The sequence below is a fragment of the Gastrolobium bilobum genome, unplaced genomic scaffold (assembly GCF_033153095.1).
Source record: "Gastrolobium bilobum isolate Gb01-03AN ecotype WA unplaced genomic scaffold, APGP_CSIRO_Gbil_v1 utg500, whole genome shotgun sequence".
Classification (NCBI taxonomy): Eukaryota; Viridiplantae; Streptophyta; class Magnoliopsida; order Fabales; family Fabaceae; genus Gastrolobium; species Gastrolobium bilobum.
Genome location: NW_026896335.1, coordinates 307,143 through 328,054, shown reverse-complemented (window position 1 = coordinate 328,054; position 20,912 = coordinate 307,143). Strand labels below are relative to the sequence as shown.

At 33.4% G+C, this 20,912-nt stretch overlaps 3 protein-coding genes across 3 annotated transcripts; 2 read left to right on the top strand and 1 right to left on the bottom strand.

Moving 5' to 3' along the window:
* The first annotated feature begins 370 nt into the window (after positions 1-370).
* On the top strand, positions 371-1,721 carry LOC133299132 (stress enhanced protein 1, chloroplastic-like). Its single transcript, XM_061498569.1, has 4 exons — positions 371-524; positions 594-686; positions 981-1,156; positions 1,469-1,721. Exons 1-4 carry the CDS (start codon positions 479-481, stop codon positions 1,571-1,573), a joined length of 420 nt encoding a protein of 139 aa, XP_061354553.1. The 5' UTR covers positions 371-478; the 3' UTR covers positions 1,574-1,721.
* A 226-nt stretch (positions 1,722-1,947) lies between these two features.
* On the top strand, positions 1,948-4,005 carry LOC133299131 (uncharacterized). Its single transcript, XM_061498567.1, has 5 exons — positions 1,948-2,666; positions 2,984-3,054; positions 3,207-3,326; positions 3,483-3,601; positions 3,670-4,005. The coding sequence occupies exons 1-5, from the start codon at positions 2,519-2,521 to the stop codon at positions 3,746-3,748; spliced, it is 537 nt and encodes a 178-aa protein (XP_061354551.1). The 5' UTR covers positions 1,948-2,518; the 3' UTR covers positions 3,749-4,005.
* Positions 4,006-11,596: 7,591 nt separating this feature from the next.
* On the bottom strand, positions 11,597-13,529 carry LOC133299145 (extensin). Its single transcript, XM_061498585.1, has 7 exons — positions 13,370-13,529; positions 13,174-13,278; positions 12,969-13,095; positions 12,801-12,872; positions 12,457-12,508; positions 12,000-12,357; positions 11,597-11,882 (listed from the first exon to the last, which is right to left on the bottom strand). The coding sequence occupies exons 1-7, from the start codon at positions 13,404-13,406 to the stop codon at positions 11,857-11,859; spliced, it is 777 nt and encodes a 258-aa protein (XP_061354569.1). The 5' UTR covers positions 13,407-13,529; the 3' UTR covers positions 11,597-11,856.
* Between the last annotated feature and the right edge of the window lie 7,383 nt (positions 13,530-20,912).

Below are 20,912 nucleotides of genomic sequence, written 5' to 3'. Positions count from 1 at the left end.
ATGACGGACCTATGGGAATTGTGAGATATTTCGGGTTGACCTGAAAAATCATATTCTAACAATGAAAAAAAATTATTTTTTGGTTATAAGCAAGGGCATATTAAAATTATATATATATATATATAATAAGATTAATATTTCTTATGTTATAGCTATATATACATAAAAATATATAAAATTCATATAGAGTCGTGTAAAAAAAAAAATATATATATAAATCTCAGATAGTCTTTTATATATATATATATAAAATTATCTCCGAAGAAATATTAATTCCGTAATAAATTTAGGTGAAAGGAACAAATCATTTAATATTGAAAAAAAAAAGAGAGAGAGAACTGAGAGAGGGTACGTGTCAGTCTGCTGAGCCTGAAATATTTGATCCTTGGAAGGAAAAAGAAGCAGCATCAGCCATCAAGCGCTGAAGCAGTTTGTGATATGTATGTGAGGCAGAGGCTGCAATCACAATCATAATCCAATGGCAGTTGCTCATATATCTGCTTCTCTCTCTGTCTCTCTACGCGGTAACGCTTTCTCCCTCTTTCCATTATGGACTGGTTTCTCAAGTTCAAACTAACCCCTTTCCGTTGCAGATGCTTGCGTTTTCAATGCACCAAAACCTCCTTCATCTTCTGCTCGCTTTCCTCAACTCAATGCACCATCCTTTGCCACCGGTTCCCCACTCTGTAAGACTTCTATTCTAGTTCCCAGTCACTACCTGATGATGCTTCTGTTTCTCAGCAATCTTGGGTTTATCGCACAGATCATTCCTTCTGTTGACTTCTTCAGATTAAAGAAAATATGTAGCATAAGGATTAGTGTTTATTCGCTACTCCTTTTAATACCTTCCTTTGATGAATACATTATTATTATTATTATTAATGGATTTTGTGGGGCGCCAGAGTAATGTTGGAAACTTGAAATAACATGTGGCAGTTAGTAAGGTTAGTGATAAGTGATGTTTACCTTTTTGTGTTCAGTGATCTCAACGAGTTATGAAAGGAAAACAACATGCAAAGCAAAGCCTATTTCAATAAGATGTGAGCGAAGTACCCAAGAAGGGAACAGTTTGGATGTATGGCTAGGCAGGCTGGCCATGGTTGGCTTTGCAGTGCTCGTCACTGCTGAAATTACCACCGGCAAGGGTCTTCTAGAGGTATTATGAGACATTCATTATACTCTAATTCCCGTGATTTAGTGATCAAACATATATCACCATTTTTTGAAGCATAAAGAAGCTGTTTTTAATTTACTGCATCAAGTGTGATTTTTCCTCCCTTTGGCTTTAGTATACCCACCCACTTACCTCTTTGGCCATCATTCTTGAATCTGACGCTTCAAGATTAAGCTTTATGGAGGTCTAATACCGCTTTGCTCCTACCCTTACCCACCCCCTCTCTCTCATTATAAGCAGAATCTGTTGCAATAATAATAATAATAATAATATTTTTGTATTTTGATTTTGCAGAACTTTGGAGTCACAGCTCCACTGCCTACAGTTGCCCTGGCTGTAACAGCATTTGTGGGTGTCCTCGCGGCGGTTTTTATCTTTCAGTCAGCCTCCAAGAACTGATCAGTGTATTTAAGCCGGTAGTGCTTGTAGTTGATTCTGCAATACTGAGGGGATTTTTTTTTCTTAAGACAAAGATTTATCGTTTTTTGTTGTTGTAATATTTGTGTTGATGACAAAAAGAAAATGGCACCAGTGCCGGAAAATGTTGAGCCTAAATAAGGCCTTACTTTCACTGTTGCCTTGCCTTGCCTTTGTCCGTTCCCCGTTAATTTCTTGTTGAGATTTGTGTTTCGTTTCCCTTTCTCCTTTTTATTCTATTTAGGATGATATTCCGTCGCTTAGTTTTGAATTAGAGAAGTTTCCCAGTCATCATACTACTACTACTACTTCTTGCACATCTAAAAGCAACAAAAAAGAATACCCTTGTGCACACGAGTCAATAAATCTTTAATGGTATATCAAAGTAATGGTCCTAATTACTGAACGCTGAAGTGTTTTATTTTAGTGTCAATAGCCTGACTCCGAGCACAAATGAGAGTTTAAATCTATACAGCTATTATGATTTAATTAGAAACTGTTTAACTTTGGGTCAAGGCCTCTTGGTGGGATGGGTAGAATATGAGATTGACTTCCGTGAGAAGCCTCATTTCAGGTGGGGGACAAGTGCATGGCTTTTCTAAAAAGTTCAACCATGACCTGCCTCAAGTCTATTCCAAGAACAATCAAAAGTTTGATCATCTTTGCGATATTAATTTAGACTTCATTGCTTGATGGAAACAGCTGCTATTGGAAATTAAAGATAAGATTCTCTCTTTATCCTTTACCTTCTAATTAGAGTCCAATCAGGTATTTGTCCCCATGATGTCTACGTATATTACAAGAGATATTTTCTGTTGTGCCTTCAAAACGTTAAGTATGCTAAATCATCAATCAAGTCATCTCTATCACCGTGTAGCTCAGCGCTGATTCAATCAAGAATTTCGGTTCACCAGATCCAGTTGTTCAATGGGCAAGATCATATCTCGACTGGCAAAGGGGTTCTTACAGAAATTTGAATGGAGGATTCTGATGGTAGGTCTTGATTCCTCTGGGAAGACAACCATACTGTACAAGCTTAAAATGGGGGAAACGGTCAGAACCATACCCACTATTGGTATCAGCGACAGTACCTTCCGAGTTTCCTTTGATATTATTTAGAATTCTCTTATTATGGCAGTTGCCACATGCCAAATTCAGCACCCCAAAATCACCTATATTCTGTTGCTACATGAATTTTAAGTTGGTCTAATTGAGCTCCGTCGGTTCATCTTGTTTTTAAGTTTTTTCTCTTATTTGTTTTGATCTAGATATGCAGACTTCATTTACATAAAAGGGAGTGGTGGGAGATAATAAAGATTTTGAGCTTGCTATGACTTTTTATATTCCCTCATGACAGTGAATGCGGGTGATAATTGTTTTCTGATGAAGCAGGTTTTAATGTGGAGAGTATAGAGTACAAAAATGTTCGCTTTACCATCTGGGATGTAGGAGGACAAAACAAGGTATTAACAAGTCTTTTTGTGCTACCGTAGCAGACATTACCATTAGTTCTGATAAGCAGATAGAGTCAATTGACACAAGTTATTCTTTATTCAAGGCATGACTCATCTTAACATTAGCTTGGTAGTGCATTATACTGTGAGCAGTGATGCAGATTCGATCTTTATGGAGACATTACTTTCAGAACACAAATGGAGTTGTATTTGTGGTGGACAGCAATGATAGACAAAGAATCTCAGAAGCCCGGAATGAACTGCATAATTTGCTAAGTGATGTGAGTCCAGCTGTTGCGGAATTGCATATATTCTGTTTCCTACATGACAGTGAGATTCATCTTGTTCTACGATTGCATGCTTCAATAAACATGATATTGTTACTTGTTAGTGCTGTACTATACTGTAGATGAATTGCCTCATACATCCTTTTGCAGTTTGAACTAGAGAGTGCTGTACTTGTCGTCTTTGCTAATAAACAGGACCTTCCAACTGCCATGAGTGTTAGGGAGGTTGCTGATAAGCTTGCCCTGCATTCACTTGGTAATCGGAGTTGGTAAGGGTTGGCTTCATTGTAATGCTTTATATATATGTTTGTTCTACTTACTGAATTCTTCCGTGCAGGTACATTCAGAGCACCTCTGCCATTTCTGGCCAAGGACTCTATCAAGGTCTTGATTGGCTATTAAACAACATTTCCTAACAGGAAGCATGACTGACATAGGTCCCTGCCCATTACGCAAGATGCTATGACTCGGAGCTCAATTGTACTTCTCAACAACAAAGTGTCAGATTCGCGTCTCCTTGAAATACTAACTCAGTCTGTAGCAAATTATCTTCAGTAGTACTGAATCATTGTTAAAATTAGAGGGGGGAAAACACATCACACCTAATTTTACTTTTATTTCACTCATCCTTTTGTTGTCAATCATACCTTAGTTCTATTTTTCCCTAATACATATTCCTTTAGCAATCAAGATATGTTCAGGCTGTGGTGGATATATTTAAATAAACTACTAAGTTGCAAGTTTTTTAATATTTTATTATTATAATAATTTTGTGATTAGTAATTTAGTTAATTATCAATTAGTAAGTTATTAGTGATTTTCATTGTTTTGTTAATTAAGGTGTATTATGTTAAATAGTTATAGTTACAAAATTAATGTTAATTAACGACTTAGTAGTTAATGTTATATTTGTTCGTTAATCTTTTTATTATTTTATTAATTATAAATTTAGTGGTTAGTATTAAATTAATTATTAAGTAGAGTTTTAGTTGTTAATATCCAATGTGGAGAGAGTTTGATAAAGTTAGAACCCGTTGGACTTCTAAAAAAAATAACTTTTATTTTTTCCTTATTTCAGAAGTGTTTTTTACGAAAGTTAAAATTATTTATATTTTTATAAAAATATTTAGTTTTTTAAAAAAAAAATTGACTTTTAACTTCTGCTTTTTATAAGCTAAAATTTATGGATCTGGATCCTTTAATGTGAAAATTCACATGACCATGTCATGTGGTGAGGAATCATAACCACACAAAAATGGATCAATGATAAAAAAGAAGGAGAGAGAAAAAATGATAAAATAGGTAGTTACAAAATCATAACTGTTGATTTACCTTTGTATGATTGTGATCTTCTCACATAACCATATCATGTTTTTTTGGCACATCGGAGGATCCATTTCCAAAATTTATAGTTTAAAAAAAACATATTTTTGGCTTTTTTTTAATTTCTGCTTTTTTTTTTAAAACAAACATCCAAACAAATTTAAAGTGAAGAGTGATTTTTTTTTATGAAAAAAAAAGTTTTTAGAAAAAAGAAAAAAAAATCCATCCAAACATGCCGTTGCGGGAATGAAGAAAGCTAAGAATGAAAGAGAGTTGAGAATGGACATGTGAGTGATAAGGGGTGGACTGTGGAGAGTATTTTTAAGGAGAGGTAACGAGGTAATATTTGGGTATTTTCAGGTGACATCACTTGCATATTTTTATTTGTGAAAAGTTTTAAAACCTTTCTTTATTTGCTTCAAAAATTTTAATCCTGAATGCTTTTTTTTATTTATCATTTATCACTCTTGGGATTTTATTTTTTTATCTAAATTCATTCTTAACGCTATCAGATATTGGGTTGATGTGTCTATTTTATTGTAGTGAACTAGTAAAATCATCGATGATATGTGATTAAAAAAAGAAACAGATCGCGATAAGTGATAAAATATTAAATCATACGATGGTTTTTTGAACTTTTATTTTATAACAATTAAAATATGAAGAAATTTAATGCCAGGAATAATATGGAACTAAACAAACTAATATGGTATATGATCACGATAAATAAAGAGTGTTTTGTTCAACATATACTAAAATTTATTGCAAAAAAAATAAAAAATTAAGGTCTCATTGTGGAAAAAAAGAAGAAGAGAAATAACGTGAATATCATTATTATTTTTATTATTATTTTTGCACTCTTGCGATGTACTTAAATTAAGATTAGATAATGCGAATTTCTTAATTTTTTGGTAAAATATAAACAGACTGGTTAATGGGTGCTTTATTTCCATTATTTTAATCTTTATTTTTTTTAAATGTTAGTTTTTAATTTATTAAAAAATAAATAGATAGAGTTAAATAAAACCTAAATGATTAAAATAATAATAATTTTTATTGCATTTGTTTACCGAAAAAAAAAGAATAATATAATTTTTTCTTTAGTAACCATTGATATGTATAACAATAATATATTCAAATACAATATCAATAAATATAAAAAAGCTGAAAAGCATATGGATGATATTGAACAGAACATTCTTTCTTTGCAATGGTCATTAACTTGTTCAACTTCACATTATTTCTCACATCAAATTTTTTATTTTTTAATTATTGTAAATAAAAAATTTAATAACATAAATAAATAAATATAAAAAAATAAATAAAAATACTAAAAGTAGTGAAAAAAATATAAAATAACAGATCTTAAAATATTTAAAATCTGAGTTTTATAAATAACCCATAACTATTGTACAACCAGTGTTTGGATCATCTCTTTTTTAAGCTAGAAACTCTTATAAGCTAAAGCTAAACAAAAGAGCTTAAAAAAAAACTAAAAGTTGTTTGGTAATCATATAAAAATTTTAGCTTCAAAGTTATTTAAAAGCACATATTTCAAGAAAATTATCTCTCTATCTTTATAACCCTTCATTTTAAAAAAAAGCACACAATTCAAAAAAATCAGATAAAAGCTTTAAAAAAATGTTCTTCTTAAAAGTTTTTAGCTTTTAGATTTTTTCTTATTATAAAAAAAAAAATTCATTATAAGAGTTTTTTCCCAAAATCTGTTTGACCTAGCTTATGCTTATAAGTAGCTTCTAACTTAAAAAAGAGAGGATCTAAACAAGGGCTTTATGACCCTTTTACCCTTCATTAATTAATTAATAACAATTTTGTCCCCTATTCAAAACTATCTACCAATATGTCCCTCTTTAATCGATTAACTTGAAGATTTAATCGATTAAATGGTCAAAACTGACAAAAATGGTTGACTTGAAGATTAATCAATTAAATATTCAATTTAATCGATTAAATCTCCCAACAGCCAACAAAGATCAAATCTCTTCCATAAACAAAAGCAGATTTCATGCATATGAAGCAAATCAACAAGCATAGATAACCAAACAAACAAAGAAACCAACAAAAGAAAAACGATTCTTGAAAACTGGATTGATTTACATGAACTGATTTTGTTACTTTCCTTTTGATATAGTACGTCAACCTATTAGGTTTTAAAATATGATAAACAAGCAAATCAAAGAAACAAAAATTCTTTTGTTTCTTTGATTTCTACATCTCACATGAAAACATTGCTTATTACATGAAAAACGGCGCGAAGTGATTCTATTGTCAACCTCGGAACGACGACAGCGATCAAGGCGAACAACGAACCCTTCCCGTCTTGCATATTCATCATAAAAATACTTAGCAGAATCTTCAATCAGTTTTTCGTGTATTGGAGGTTATTTGAATTTTGAATTTAATGTTATAGGAGTTGATTGCGATTTGTATTTAATAGGAGCTGATTACGTTTTGTATTTAATAGGAGTTGATTGCGTTTTGTATTTAATAAGACGCAATCAGCTCCTATTAAATACAAATCGCAATCAATTCCTATTACATTAAATTCAAAATTCAAAATTTAAATAACTTTCAATACCGTGTTTGTCTCATTCGATCAATGCTTTCACGCTCATTCGGGATATTAAATCGATTAAATAGAAGTTTTAATCGATTAAATCATTTAAGAGAGATATTTAATCGATTAAATCATTTAAGAGAGATATTTAATCGATTAAATCTTCAAGTCAACCATTTTTGTCAATTTGATCATTTAATCGATTAAATCTTCAAGTTAATCGATTAAAGAGGGACATACTAGTAGATAGTTTTGGATAAGAGGCAAAATAGTTATTAATTAATGAAGGGTAAAAGAGTAAAAAAGCCTCCAAACAGGCACTAGGCCTAAAGTTACAGGCTTTCTGGGAACTATTGAAACGTATAATAACCTGCCTTTGTTGAAATAATTAAATTAGAATCTGATTTTTCTATTTTGAAAAAAAGGTTTTATTTTCTCTTATTATTGGAGAAAGATATTTCTTATCACAGACACATAATGTGATGGGCCACCATCCTTTAAAAAAAGAAAAAAAAATGATGACATAATTTTTTATGTAAAAAAAGCATGAGATAATTATTTTATATAAAATGAGAGAATAATTTCCTTTTGAAATATTACATAAATTTGTCCGGAGCGACAAAACTATGACACATGTTTGCTTTATTTTTTTTGGAAATACATGTTTGCTTTATTTTAATACAAACAAGCTTCCCAATAACAATGGTAAGAAACTAGAAACAATTTCCCAAGCAATATTTTTCTTTTTTCTTTTTTTGTATAACAAAAAAGTTTAAGTAGGGTTAGACACCGATATTCCACTAGGGTCAGGGAAGATCTCCCAACTTTTTTGAGGATTTCTGGGAAGAATTACATATCACCCACCAACAAAGTCCTCACATCGGCCAGCGGGGTTTGAACCCACACCCTTGAGGAGTATGGACCAAATCCTTAGCCAACTGTGCTCACCTTTGTTGTCATTAACATTTAATTTCATCTCCAAAAAAAATTATAATAATAATTTCAAAACACTTTACTATTGTCATTAAATTTTTAAACAGAAAAATATTTCTGCAGTTACTGCAGATAAGTTATCTGCATTTATTTTCAAAACGACGTCGTTTTCGGATTGAAATATTAAAAAATATATAATTATAAAGACTAGAATAATCCTAAAATAAATTAAAATTACAAAAATATCATGATTTCTGTCCCAAAACGACATCATATTGAACTTACGGCAGATACTCCAGAAAAAGCGAACTCATTTTTTAAATATGAAACGAAGTTTTAAACACTTTCCTTTTTCATCTTTAATTTGATGGCATGCAGATGCAGTGGCAGTGAAAAATATGTTATTATTGTGGCTATTAGCTTTCACACTAGATGATAATTTGCTTAAATAAAAGTTGCTCGAACAAGTTCTAAACACACGGAAAGAAGAGCATACCAAATGCTTTAGAGAAAAAGTTTAAAGAAAAAGCTCAACTTAGAACATTTTTAGTGTGAGCGAATTAGATAAAATAATAATAAATTTACTTTCTCAGAGAGATAATTTTTTTATAACTCTCCTAATATTTTTAGTGAATTTCTAAGAGATCTTCGATAATTTTTCTCAATTGGATTTTCCACATAAAATCTTGTCACTATTATTGGTGATTTATGTACTTGTTAATTTCGTGGCAAGTGAAATAAAAGTTGAAATTAATTTATACAGTTAGTATACAGGAAAGAGATTCAAAAGGCATACTTCATAAACTCGGTAATTATTTAATTAGTCACAATGGTGGTAGCGCTGAAAGACTTTCACTTCACTTACACCTATCTAACTGGTTAAGAAGGTTTTAAATTCCTAACAACTATAATGCGAATGAGGAAGACCACCCACGGTCTTCGATTAGCTCACACACAGCAGGGGCCGTTTAAGAGAGTTGGAGGAGAGTTTTGCGTCGTCTAAAAGTGTTCCACTTCTCTGTGGCATCATCCACTTATACTAAAAGAGAAGAAACATGTCAAATTAGGAAACGGTCACTCACATGGCGACGACCGAAAGACAAGACAACCCAACCCCAAAGCATGAACAGACATAATAACCTTGTTCTAGACCAGAAATAACCTCGTCCAATCTTTGAAAATATATTTTAAAAACACAATGAACTGACGCATTGAGCTTAGTCATGAAGCTCATTATTTTGAATTTAGATGGTTTTTGGTTCTTTTGGGGATGGAAACACAAGCGAGGTGGACTTAGAGGACGCGTATGATGATATGAATAGAAGATTTGTACGCAGAATTAATACACATGAAGTTAAGGAGGCTTTAAAGAGGATGAAGACTAATAAAGCCTTGGGGCCTGATGGTGTCCCTATTGAAGTGTGGAGAGGCCTGGGGGATGTGGCAATAAAATGGTTGACCAATCTTTTTAATAAGATTCTCCAGACGAATAAGATGCCTGATGTATGGAGGAAAAGTATGATTGTGCCTATCTACAAAAACAAGGGAGATATACAGAATTGTTCAAACTATAGAGGCATTAAGCTAATGAGTCATACTATGAAGCTGTGGGAGAGGGTTATTGAACATCGCTTGAGGAGAGATACCAAGGTTTCTGTAAATCAATTTGGATTTATGCCAGGAAGATGTACCATGGAAGCCATTTTCTTGATGCGACAACTAATGGAAAGATACCGAGAAAAGAAGAAGGACTTGCATATGGTGTTCATAGACCTTGAGAAAGCATACGATAGGGTTCCAAGGAAAGTTTTATGGTGGGTCCTGGAGAAGAAAAAGGTTCCATTAAAGTATGTAAAGGCAATCAAGGATATGTATGATGGGGCTACTACATGTGTAAAAGCTTGTAACGGATCATCAAGTTATTTTCCTATCACGGTAGGTGTACACCAAGGGTCGGCTCTAAGTCCTTACCTATTTGCCTTAGTTATGGATGAACTAACAAAAGATATTCAAGAGGAAGTGCCATGGTGTATGCTTTTTGCAGACGATATTGTGCTTATTGATGAGAGCAAGGAGGGTGTTAATAGAAAACTTGAATTGTGGAGAAGCACATTGGAATCCAGAGGATTCACATTAAATCGAAGCAAGACTGAGTATCTGAAGTGTGAGTTTTCTCTGGTACAAGATGAGGACCAAGAACCTGTGCATCTAAATGGTCAAGAGGTACCCAAAAAAAATGCTTTTAAATACTTGGGCTCCATTTTACAAAATGGTGGAGAGATTGATGAGGATGTAAATCACAGAATCAGAGCAGGGTGGATGAAATGGCGTAGTGCATCTGCATTTTTGTGTGACCGCAAAATCCCCCTGAAGTTAAAAGGAAAATTCTATAAAACGGCAGTACGACCAGCAATGCTATATGGAGCGAAGTGCTGGCCAGCACATAGGCAACATGAGCATAAGATGGGAGTAGCAGAGATGAGGATGTTAAGGTGGATGTGTGGGTACACAAGGATGGATAAGATAAGAAATGAAGATATTCGACGAAAGGTCGGAGTAGTACCGGTAGCCGAGAAGATGAGAGAACATAGATTGAGGTGGTTTGGGCACGTGATGAGAAGACCCATGGATGCTCCTGTAAGAACAGAAGTTTGTTACCAAGAGCTAAACACAAAAAGAGGCAGAGGTAGGCCGAAGCTTACTTGGGGAAAAGTAGTAAAACAAGATTTAATGGAGTGGGATATAGATTGGCGGACAGTATGTCTTAGAAAGGAATGGAGAAAAGCTATAAGTAATGTGGAGGGTTAGACTCGCTGTTATTCCTATGTTCCAGATGGTCCTTTTTTAGTCCTTTTCCCCTTCCTTTCCCCCACTTCTTCTTGTCCCTTTCTTTTTTACTTTTATTTATTTATATATACATATATTTTTATTTTATTTTATTTTATTTTATTATTTTATTTGTGTATTTTTATTTATTTATTTATTTATTTTTTATTTTTTATTTTTTTTTACTTTTTTTCAACCGTTTTGTATCTTTCATGTGGGTTCATCTACCACCTACCCCAATTAATTTGGGATAAAGGTGTTGTTGATATTGATGTTGATGTTGGTTCTTTTGGGTTAATCAACATAGAGAGCCCTGATAGACGGACGCTATTTGATTCTACCAGTCAAGCAACCTGATTAACATTTCAAGTATAAAATAAAAGAATAATATTTCTCATATTATAGGAGATAAATTTTATCTTCTATACACACATAAAAATACGTGGGGTCAGCCATGTGAAGAGAATAAAGAGAAAAAAAAAATATGAATATCACATTTTTATGTGAGCCACACATTTTTATGTGTGTAGGAAATAAAATTATTATCTCCTATCACATGAGAAACATTAATCCCTAAAATAAAATATAAATAAACATTTCACAAGTTACACATCTCAAAACTCAAACATTAATCCCTAAAATAAAATATAAATAAACATTTCACAAGTTACACATCTCAAAACTCAGACCGATTTAAGTGGTCACATAAAATTTTGTTCCACAAATCCATCTAATAACCATGCATACTTTTTGATATTATCCCTTTTATTGGCTGCAATTAAAGACAAAATGTTGGATATGGACCATCACAAACTATCTACAAAGCCATGTTGCTTCCTTGCTTGAGAATGTAGAAGATCCATCTCAGTAAGGCGGTGGAGGGTACATTCCTGAATAAGGATCAGATTAGAAAGGTGAAAAGCACGATAACAAGAAAAAAGGTTGACAGAGAAACAGTACACAAGCAGCAGTTAGCACTACACATCAATTAGAAAAACAATAATTACCAGGAGGATAACCCGCAGGTGGTGGATATGGAGGTGGTGGATAAGCTGAAGTTGGCGGATATGAAGGGGGAGGAGGATATGATGATGGTGGATAGGGAGATGGTGGATAGGAAGATGAAGGTGGGTATGGTGATGGTGGATAAGCAGATGAATGTGAAGGGTAGGGAGATTGAGCAGGGTAGGGAGATTGAGCAGGTGGCGGGTAATCACGTACGGATCCTGTTGGAAGATAAGGAGCTGCATAGGGTGGTGGTCGGTAGGAAGAAGGTGCCAGAGGTGGCGCAGAATATAAAGGGACTGGTGGAGTTGCTGGTGGCACATAGGGAGGTGCTGACGGAGCATGGCTTGAGGCTAATTGCTGCAATGGTCCCAATACAATAATCATCAACTGTTCAATTCCAATTATATCAAAATAGTGACAGTAATCATCTAAATAAATAATGAAAATGCAGCTTACGTTGTGATTTGCAATTGCATAATGCATTATAAGTTTTACTTCACCTGCGTATCTGCCAAAGGAAAAGAGAGTTGCATTATAAGTATGAAAGTTAAGCGCATGAAAAGGGAGGGAATTTTCCATATCAACACTAGAGAAGCATCAAACAAGTAGTGTACATTGGAAGCAGACATGATTTTCTGTATATCGTTATTGGATTTCAATTTTCAACATTGGTCAAGTGTTATAACTAAAAATGAAAATTGAATGTTGTTTTGCAACAAGCAGTAGTTCAGTCTAAACTTTGAAGTTTAAAGAGATAGATATTATGAAAGACAAAGAGTGAAGCTTAACATTGTGTTCACCTGCCAGTTTTAGTTTGAAGTGGCCAAGCAGAGTCATCAAAACCTTGAGAAAGAACCTTGTGCAATTGAATCCTGACAAAGGAGAATAGCAAAGTAAAAAAATTAAAAAAATTAAAAAAAAAAAGCAGAAGAAGAACAAAAAAACGTAAAAGGGAGAAAGTGAAATACTTTCCGCTACCGATAAAATCATCGAAGGTGATTGTGTTGCTGTTCCAAACAATGACACTGATCTCCCGAAGGCCTTCAATTAGGGGAAAGATGAACTTCTCTTGAAAAATGGGATTTTTTCCGCCGTCTGAATTGAAAGGGGTAAAGGGTCAACGTTGATTACAAAAGAGTCAAACCAAATTGGAAAAAGAGGATGTAACAGAACCTGTGCAGGTTCTGGTTCGGAACTTAGTGCTGGCATATTCAAGACAAACGTAGGGATCTTGCCTTGAAATCCATTCAGTGTCTTTCAACTTGGAGCACGACACCACTGCATCCACCAATCCATTGTTATTTTCAGAAATCAAAACCAAAATCAAAATCAAAATCAAAATCAAAGGACAGGATGTTACTTTGCTTACCAGTAACCTCAAGAGTTTGGCCCTGAATGCCCAACATGGAGATGAAAACACAGATGGAGAGGAAGAAGCAACCACAATTGTCTTCTGATTGAAATTGAATCTGAGATTGACCTTAAAACAACACCAAATTGAAACGCCTATTTGAGTCTTATAAAGAGGACCAATCGCCTGTTCTCCTCTCTCTCTCTCTCTCTCTCTATATATATATATATATATATATATTTATATATATATATATATATATATAGGCAGGATATTCTTACACCGGTGTAAGAGTTAGAAGTTTTACACTCAATACCATTGATCCACGTGTATCTAATGACTCATATTACTAAAAAATTAGAGCCCTTAGATATAAATGGGATCAACGGACAAGATTGAAAGTGTAACTTACACTGGTGTAAAATGATCCTTACATATATATATATGGGCTTATCGTTTCTCAAGCTGCTTGAGATAATGTTATCTCCGGTTACTAAATCATAACCGTACAAAGATGGATCAACGGTGATAAAGGAAGAGAGAGAAAAAGGGAATCATAACCATTCAAAAGTAAATCAATTAATATAACGAAATAAATAAATAAAACGACGTAGTTTTGGGATGGCCGGAGATAAACTTATCTCAAGCAGCTTGAGAAATATTTTTCTATATATATATATATGGAGTTTACATTTCTGCAGCAATTAAATACTTGCTATATATATGTTTCAAAATACTAAATGTTAGGAATCATAACCATACAAAGGATGAAAATATTAAATGTGAAAAATCATAACCATACATCTATCATTGTTATACTTAAAACGGCCAGAGAAATGATTTTACCTATATATATATGAGGAAGGTTATATTTAAAAAAAAATTTATTTACAAACTCTTACAAATTACTACTGATCATACTTCAATCAAGAATATATAATTAGTCATACTTAATATAATTTGTAAAAAAAATTATAAACCAATTATTTATATAGAGAGAAGTGGCAATTTATAACAATGATAATAATTCTTTATTTTACGCGCATGTTTGATTTGTTTCTTCAAACGGAGACTAGAATACGCATTGTAATGAATCTATTGATCATATGACAAAAGATTCGCCTAGATTTGTTTTTTTAGAGGTCCTACAACTATTTTAACTTATTATATTAAAAAAAACATTTTAAATACTATACAACAGATTTAACATAAATCAGGTCAAGTTGGTTTCAAAGAATTTTGTGCATTCTCTTGAGCATTTCTGTATTTCTTTTTTGGGTTCACTTTTAGATAAGTTATCTGCAGTAAGTTCAATACGATGTCGTTTTGGGACGAAAATAATGGTATTTTGTAATTTTAATTTATTTCAGGATTATAATAGTCTTTATATTTATAATATTTTAAAATTTCAATGTCAAAACGACGTTATTTTGGCAGTAAATGTAGATAACTTATCTGCATTAACTGCAGACACATTTTTTTCTTCTTTTTTACATTATTGAGTCCTTTTTCTATAAAAAATATTGACTATTGTTCTTTCGATTATTATAAGACAGAATATTCGCCTACGGGTCCGACAACTATTTTAACTTATTATATTTTAAAAAAAATATATCCTTTTTTTTTCATATTGTAATGTGGTCACACAACTGTCAAACAAATCGGAAGACGAAATATTGAGCTTGTTCATTTATTCGGTGTATATGAACTCATTATATTTGACTCTGTTAGTGTTAGTTTATATACTAATATTTTCTTCTTCTTCTTTATATTTTTTCTCTTAATTTTGTAGCGAACAGTTTTTAACCTGAGTCTGCAAAGTCAAAGCCCATACGAATTTGAACGTTTGGTACAGGAGAAATTTTTTTTTACTCGAGAATCTCGATTTTTAAAAATATAATTTTTACATTCAGTTTACGATAATATCTAAAAATTTAAAATTTAGAAAAATTCAATTTATCAGTAATCCGAGAAAATACTTCGTACCAAACGGCTCCTTGCCTAAAAGATTCGTTCAATTAGTGATCACTGATTCAATGTATGACCCTATAAATATATAAATTTATTATTTATATTAAAAAATTATAAATATATTTAAATACATGTAAAAATTAATATCAATTTTAAATATTTAAACTTTAGTAATAATAGGGATGTTCATCAACCGATCCAAACCGATTCAAACCGCGATAACCGAACCGAATAACCGAAAACTGAAAAATCGAAAACTGAAAAAAAATCACAAAATTTAATTGGATTGGATCAGTTTTTGGATGGGTCGGTGAAAACTGATCCAATTATTCTCAATCTTACCATCTACTTACTTGGACTTTTTCTCAATCATATCCCACAAACCATGTAGTAAAATTCTAAATTGAAGACCCATTAATCTCTCATGTTGGAGAAAATGGGTTGTGCTTGATTTATGTTTTTTTTTGTAAGATACATAATATATTTTTATTACATAGGTTATTATTGTACAGCAGCTCCTCTATAGGATGAAAATTTGGGTTACTTCATATCTCAGACAAACATATTATAAATTTTTTTGTTGAAAGTAAAAGATGATAATTTAATTTTTTGTTGTACAATGCTTTAGATTGCAAAATAATCATCATACAAACTTTACAAAGTCGATAGATATAAAATATATGTTATTTGCCAAATAATCATCATATAAATCTTAGGCTTTTCAAAAAACCGAAAACCGATTCAATCCAAACCGAATAAAATTGGATTGGATCGGATCGGATTTGAAAAAAAAAAAATCAAACCAAATGGATGATTACATGATTAAACTGAAGGAATTGGATCAGATGATTTTTACTTCCAAAACCAATCAAATGCAGACCGCGAATGCCCCTAATTAACAATACATATCATGCTTCGCATTGTAATAAAAAAAATATCATGTTTCAAATGCAATGACTTAGCAAACTACCATTCAAGACAATAATAAATACAATCTGTACATACCACTTCCCAAGAAGCCCATTATATTCCCATTGCACACGCTTCCTATTGCAAGAGAAAAAAAATCATATTTCAAATGCAATGGCTTAGCAAACTACCCATTCAAAACAATAATAAATGTAATATGTACATACCACTTCCCAAGAAACCCATTGTATTCTCATTTCACACGCTACGTTCTTTTCACAATTTTGCCACTGTTTATCTACTCCTTTTTTTTTGGTAAGCACTCTTCTTTTTCTTTACCATTGTTGCCATGGCCTCAAGGATCACTATCGTTCGCTTCGTTGCTGCAACGCTCGCCTCCGTCGCCTCTACACCGACCAGGATCTCTAGCAAGACATCTATACGCCATGTGCCTTTTCCTGGTGGACCCCATTGTCGGCCAAGTCATCTCCACCATCCCTGGCAATGCTTTCCCATCTTTTCTTTTTCTGTTATATATTTTTGACCCGTCGAGTCACTGGTTTTAGTAAAATCGGCCAGTTCACTCCGGGTCACACCGGTTTGTTTGCATGTCTGATCCATCACTCTACCCGGACCAGTCACCTGACCGGTTTACCGATTTCCGGTTCGAATCGGCCAGTCCGATTCGATTCTTATAACACTGAAGCACACAACAATTTTTAACATAGAAAACTTTCAAATGCTAAAAGTTAAAACTTACAGGATCTAATAATGAAAATCTTCCACTCTAAGAATAATTGGATTACAAGAATTCTTTCCATATACAACTAGTGGATTCCACATGTAAGAACCCGCACCGTTAATTAAGGAAATTAATTAATTAATTATGTTAAATTAGGAAATGATTCCATAATTGACCCTAATAATTATTAAGAGGCTTTAATAATTATGATAAGTGATTAAGAATGCTGAAAGTCACTTTTCGGAAGAAAAGTGCAGATACCGGTTCTGCTAGTCGGTATAAATGCGTACCGAAAAAGTATCTCAGAAAATTATAATAAGTGCATGATAATTCCTAGAATAATTTATAGGACTTGTAAAACGAGTTTCAAAATAATGAGAACTGGTGCCAGAAACTGATACTGGCTATGAAAAGCGCGTACCGGAAAGGTGCTCCGAAAAATATAATAAAAATATGACAATTCTTTTAAAATTGAGTAGGTTAAGAATCTAAAGTTTGGGATTAAAATACTAAGCGTAGAAATTAAAGTTAATACTGTGTGTTTTATTTTAAAGTGACTATATATACCCTTATGATTGGCACACAACCCTAGAATAAGATTCTCCTACGTGAAAGGAGGCTGACCATTTACACTCTTGCACTGTTCCATTGCTCTTCTCCCTTGTTCAGCACCAAAACTCAACCTTGAGACCTTTCTTGACTTCTTCTTCACACTAAACACTTGGGTGTGTGTGAAAGTCGTCTTTGGGGTTTAGTGGGGGGTCATTGTTCTGAGTTTGGCCATTGTTTTGGGTGTGTTTGAGGGCTGTGTTTTGAGTTGGGGGTGAAGGGGTTCATATTCTTGGTGTTTGATGCTCTAAGAAGCTATCTTAATGTAGTAAAAGACCAACCTTGGTGCCATTTTCGTATTACCTTGAAGTCAGAACTGTGAGGATCTTTTGGTGAGCTCCAAGAGCACTCTTTCCTCCTTTTTAAGCTTTAGGGTGAGTTACCTTATCATGATCTTGAGTTTTTATGGCTTAAAGGTGGTGTCTTTGCATGTAAATGGGTTAAACAAGTAACTAACATGTGTATAAACCTGTATAGACCTAAAAATGGAGTCTTGAACGCATTTAATGGGTAAAAGTTGGACCTTTGGAGGATATCTTCACGAAATGCAGAAATTGCATTCTGTCGTGAAATATCCGGATATTGGATATCCGGATATAAGGATCTGGATATCCGGATATTGGATATCTGGATATGGCCCCGAGGAATATCTAGATATTCTGGGATTTCGTAGAATAGTAGTTGTGTTGTGTGTACAGTAGGCTATTGGGGGTTTGTGGACCCTAGATTGATGAAGTTGAACTTCTGTAATTAATGAACTAAGTCAGAATCATGTGATTAAGTGCTTGTGGCTTTGTTAGAAGCCTTAAGACGTAAAACGTAAAGGAAAGACGTTGTCTTTAAGTGTATGCTTGTAGAGTTTGATTAATGATGTATTATTGGTCCATAACAGATTGTGATACTGTTGTGTTTGGGCTTTGAGATTGTGGACTCTTGGCTGGGATAGCTAGCTTGCAAGGTAAGCTTTCGTGTCCTCGGTTTAGCCATGTTGTGGTTCCACCATATCCCATGGGGGTATGGTTATATGCATGCTGTGTTACATGCTTTTGATGTTTTAGAAATGCTGTTGAGTTGTTATATGCTAGTGCCTTTATAATATGCATGTGGTGTTCTACCTATACGGTAAGCCTGAGTATGTGGTACATACAAGATGGTGAGGCTGTGGGTGAGGTGCAAGCGGTGTTCCTTGTACTACATGTAGGTATAGACGTATTCCTGAATTTCTCTGGCCAGTAGAATAGTATTGACATACATGGCATGAATATCTGTTGCACTGCATAGTTTTGGAACTGATATTGATATTACTGCTTTTAGAACTTATATTGCACATGTAAGTGAGCTTGGGGTGGAAGATCTTTGAGGACCCCTTGTCTTACTGAGATTTCTAGTTTAGAGATCTCACCCCACGTTTGGGGAATGCTTATTTCAGGTTCAGGTAATGCGGGGGTTGAGACCTCTAGTGGTAGGAGGCCAGAGCTTAGCTGATAGATGTTGCATGTTTATGTTGCTATGTTTGATGCGAGATTCTGTTTACTGTCTTATGTTTTTAGCTTCAGTTTATGGATTTACATGTTGAAACCTTGTTGGTTATGCTGTTGATTTGGTGAGCATGGGAATTGTCCATGCCACATAGACTTGATTATGTCTTGTTTTATTTGGAGTTGTATTAATGTATCAGGATATTGTCAGGATTATGTGTTGTAATTCTGTGACTTAGATACTCACATTTATATCTATATATGAAGGTATTTCAGTTAGATGTTTATTGCAATTTATATACAGGCGGTATTTTATGAAATTGATTAAGTAATCAACTTGGCTAAGTATAATGACGTCATAATTGAAAAGAAAAAGATATTCCGCATTTTTAATTAAGCGCAGCTTAATACGATAGTATGATAACATTACCGGGTATACACGGGGTGTTACACCACACTTCTTTAACCTTCGCAAGTATAAATATAAGTTTATCTTCTTCATACAAAGGAATACACACTCTCTTCACTCAAGAGGAATTCTAAACAATATATCCACTCTTTCAAGTTTCATCCCATTATATAGATGGAGGTTGACCTTTCAATTCTTGTTCTAGAACCTTTTTCATTGATTGGTGTTGTTAGGACATTGACTTTTGTGTCATTAATATTCAACATGCTTAAGCTCAACCGCCAAGGCATTAAAGGATAAACAATCACCAACATTTTTCTTCTTTCCAACTTTAATTTGGTGGATTGGTTAGCCTGGTACCATTGTAGCAATATCCAAACATCCTTGCTGATACCAACTTAATCATCATATCAGACTAATTGAGGTCGATATGCATTTTGTCAAGCTAAAGTAGTTTTTTTTCTATCACATCTTGCGTACAGTGATGATGCACATCAATATGATTTGAAAAGGAATATAGGTGGAATTCTTCACCAAATATATTGCATTTTGGTTATCACACTTCAACACATACCTGTCTTGATTATGACTGAATTCAAGTAGAAAATTATTCATCCACATCATTTCCTTGCTTGCTTTAGTTGTTGAGATGTACTCGGACTCGATAATTGAAAGTGCAATGCATTTTTATAACTTTGACTGCAAGATACTACTCCCCTTGAAAAAACAATTAGATATCTAGTCGTCAACTTTATCGAGTCAATATCTGCCCCTAGGTCTGCATTCAAGCAGCCTTCTAGCTCGATCTTGCCTTTTTTCAAAGCATAAGCATCAATTAGTTGTACCTTGGAGGTACCTGAAAATCCATTTAACTGCTCCTAATATTCCTTGCCCAAGGTCAAAAGAAATTGACTTATCAAATCGACAACATAAGCAAGGTCGAGTCTTGTACAAACCATAGTATATATTATGCTTTCAACGACATAATGGTATGAGATGTTCAATATCTCACCCTTCTCTTCACCACTGCACAAACATGATTTCTAACCAAGTTTGATGTGTTCGGTTAAAGGTGTGTTTATTGTCTTTGCCTTGTCTATATTAAATCTTTTCAAAAATTTCTCAGTGTATTTTTCTTGTGTGAGCCACAACAATCATTTTGAATGATATCTTACTATTTTTATTCCAAGAATTTGTTTTGTAGGACTCAAATCTCTCATAGCAAATAAGGTGCTCAATGCTTTCTTGACGGCGACTATTTTCATTTTGTCTTGCCCAACTATTAACATATAGTCAACGTAAAGCAAAATAGTTAAAGTCTCAACTCTCGTATATACCTACTTACATATGAAGTTGTGCTCCATTATGAATGAATCTTTTTAAGTCGACAAACTTGATGCTCTTTGCCTCAAACTCGAAATTGGTCACGTTGTTCTATATAAA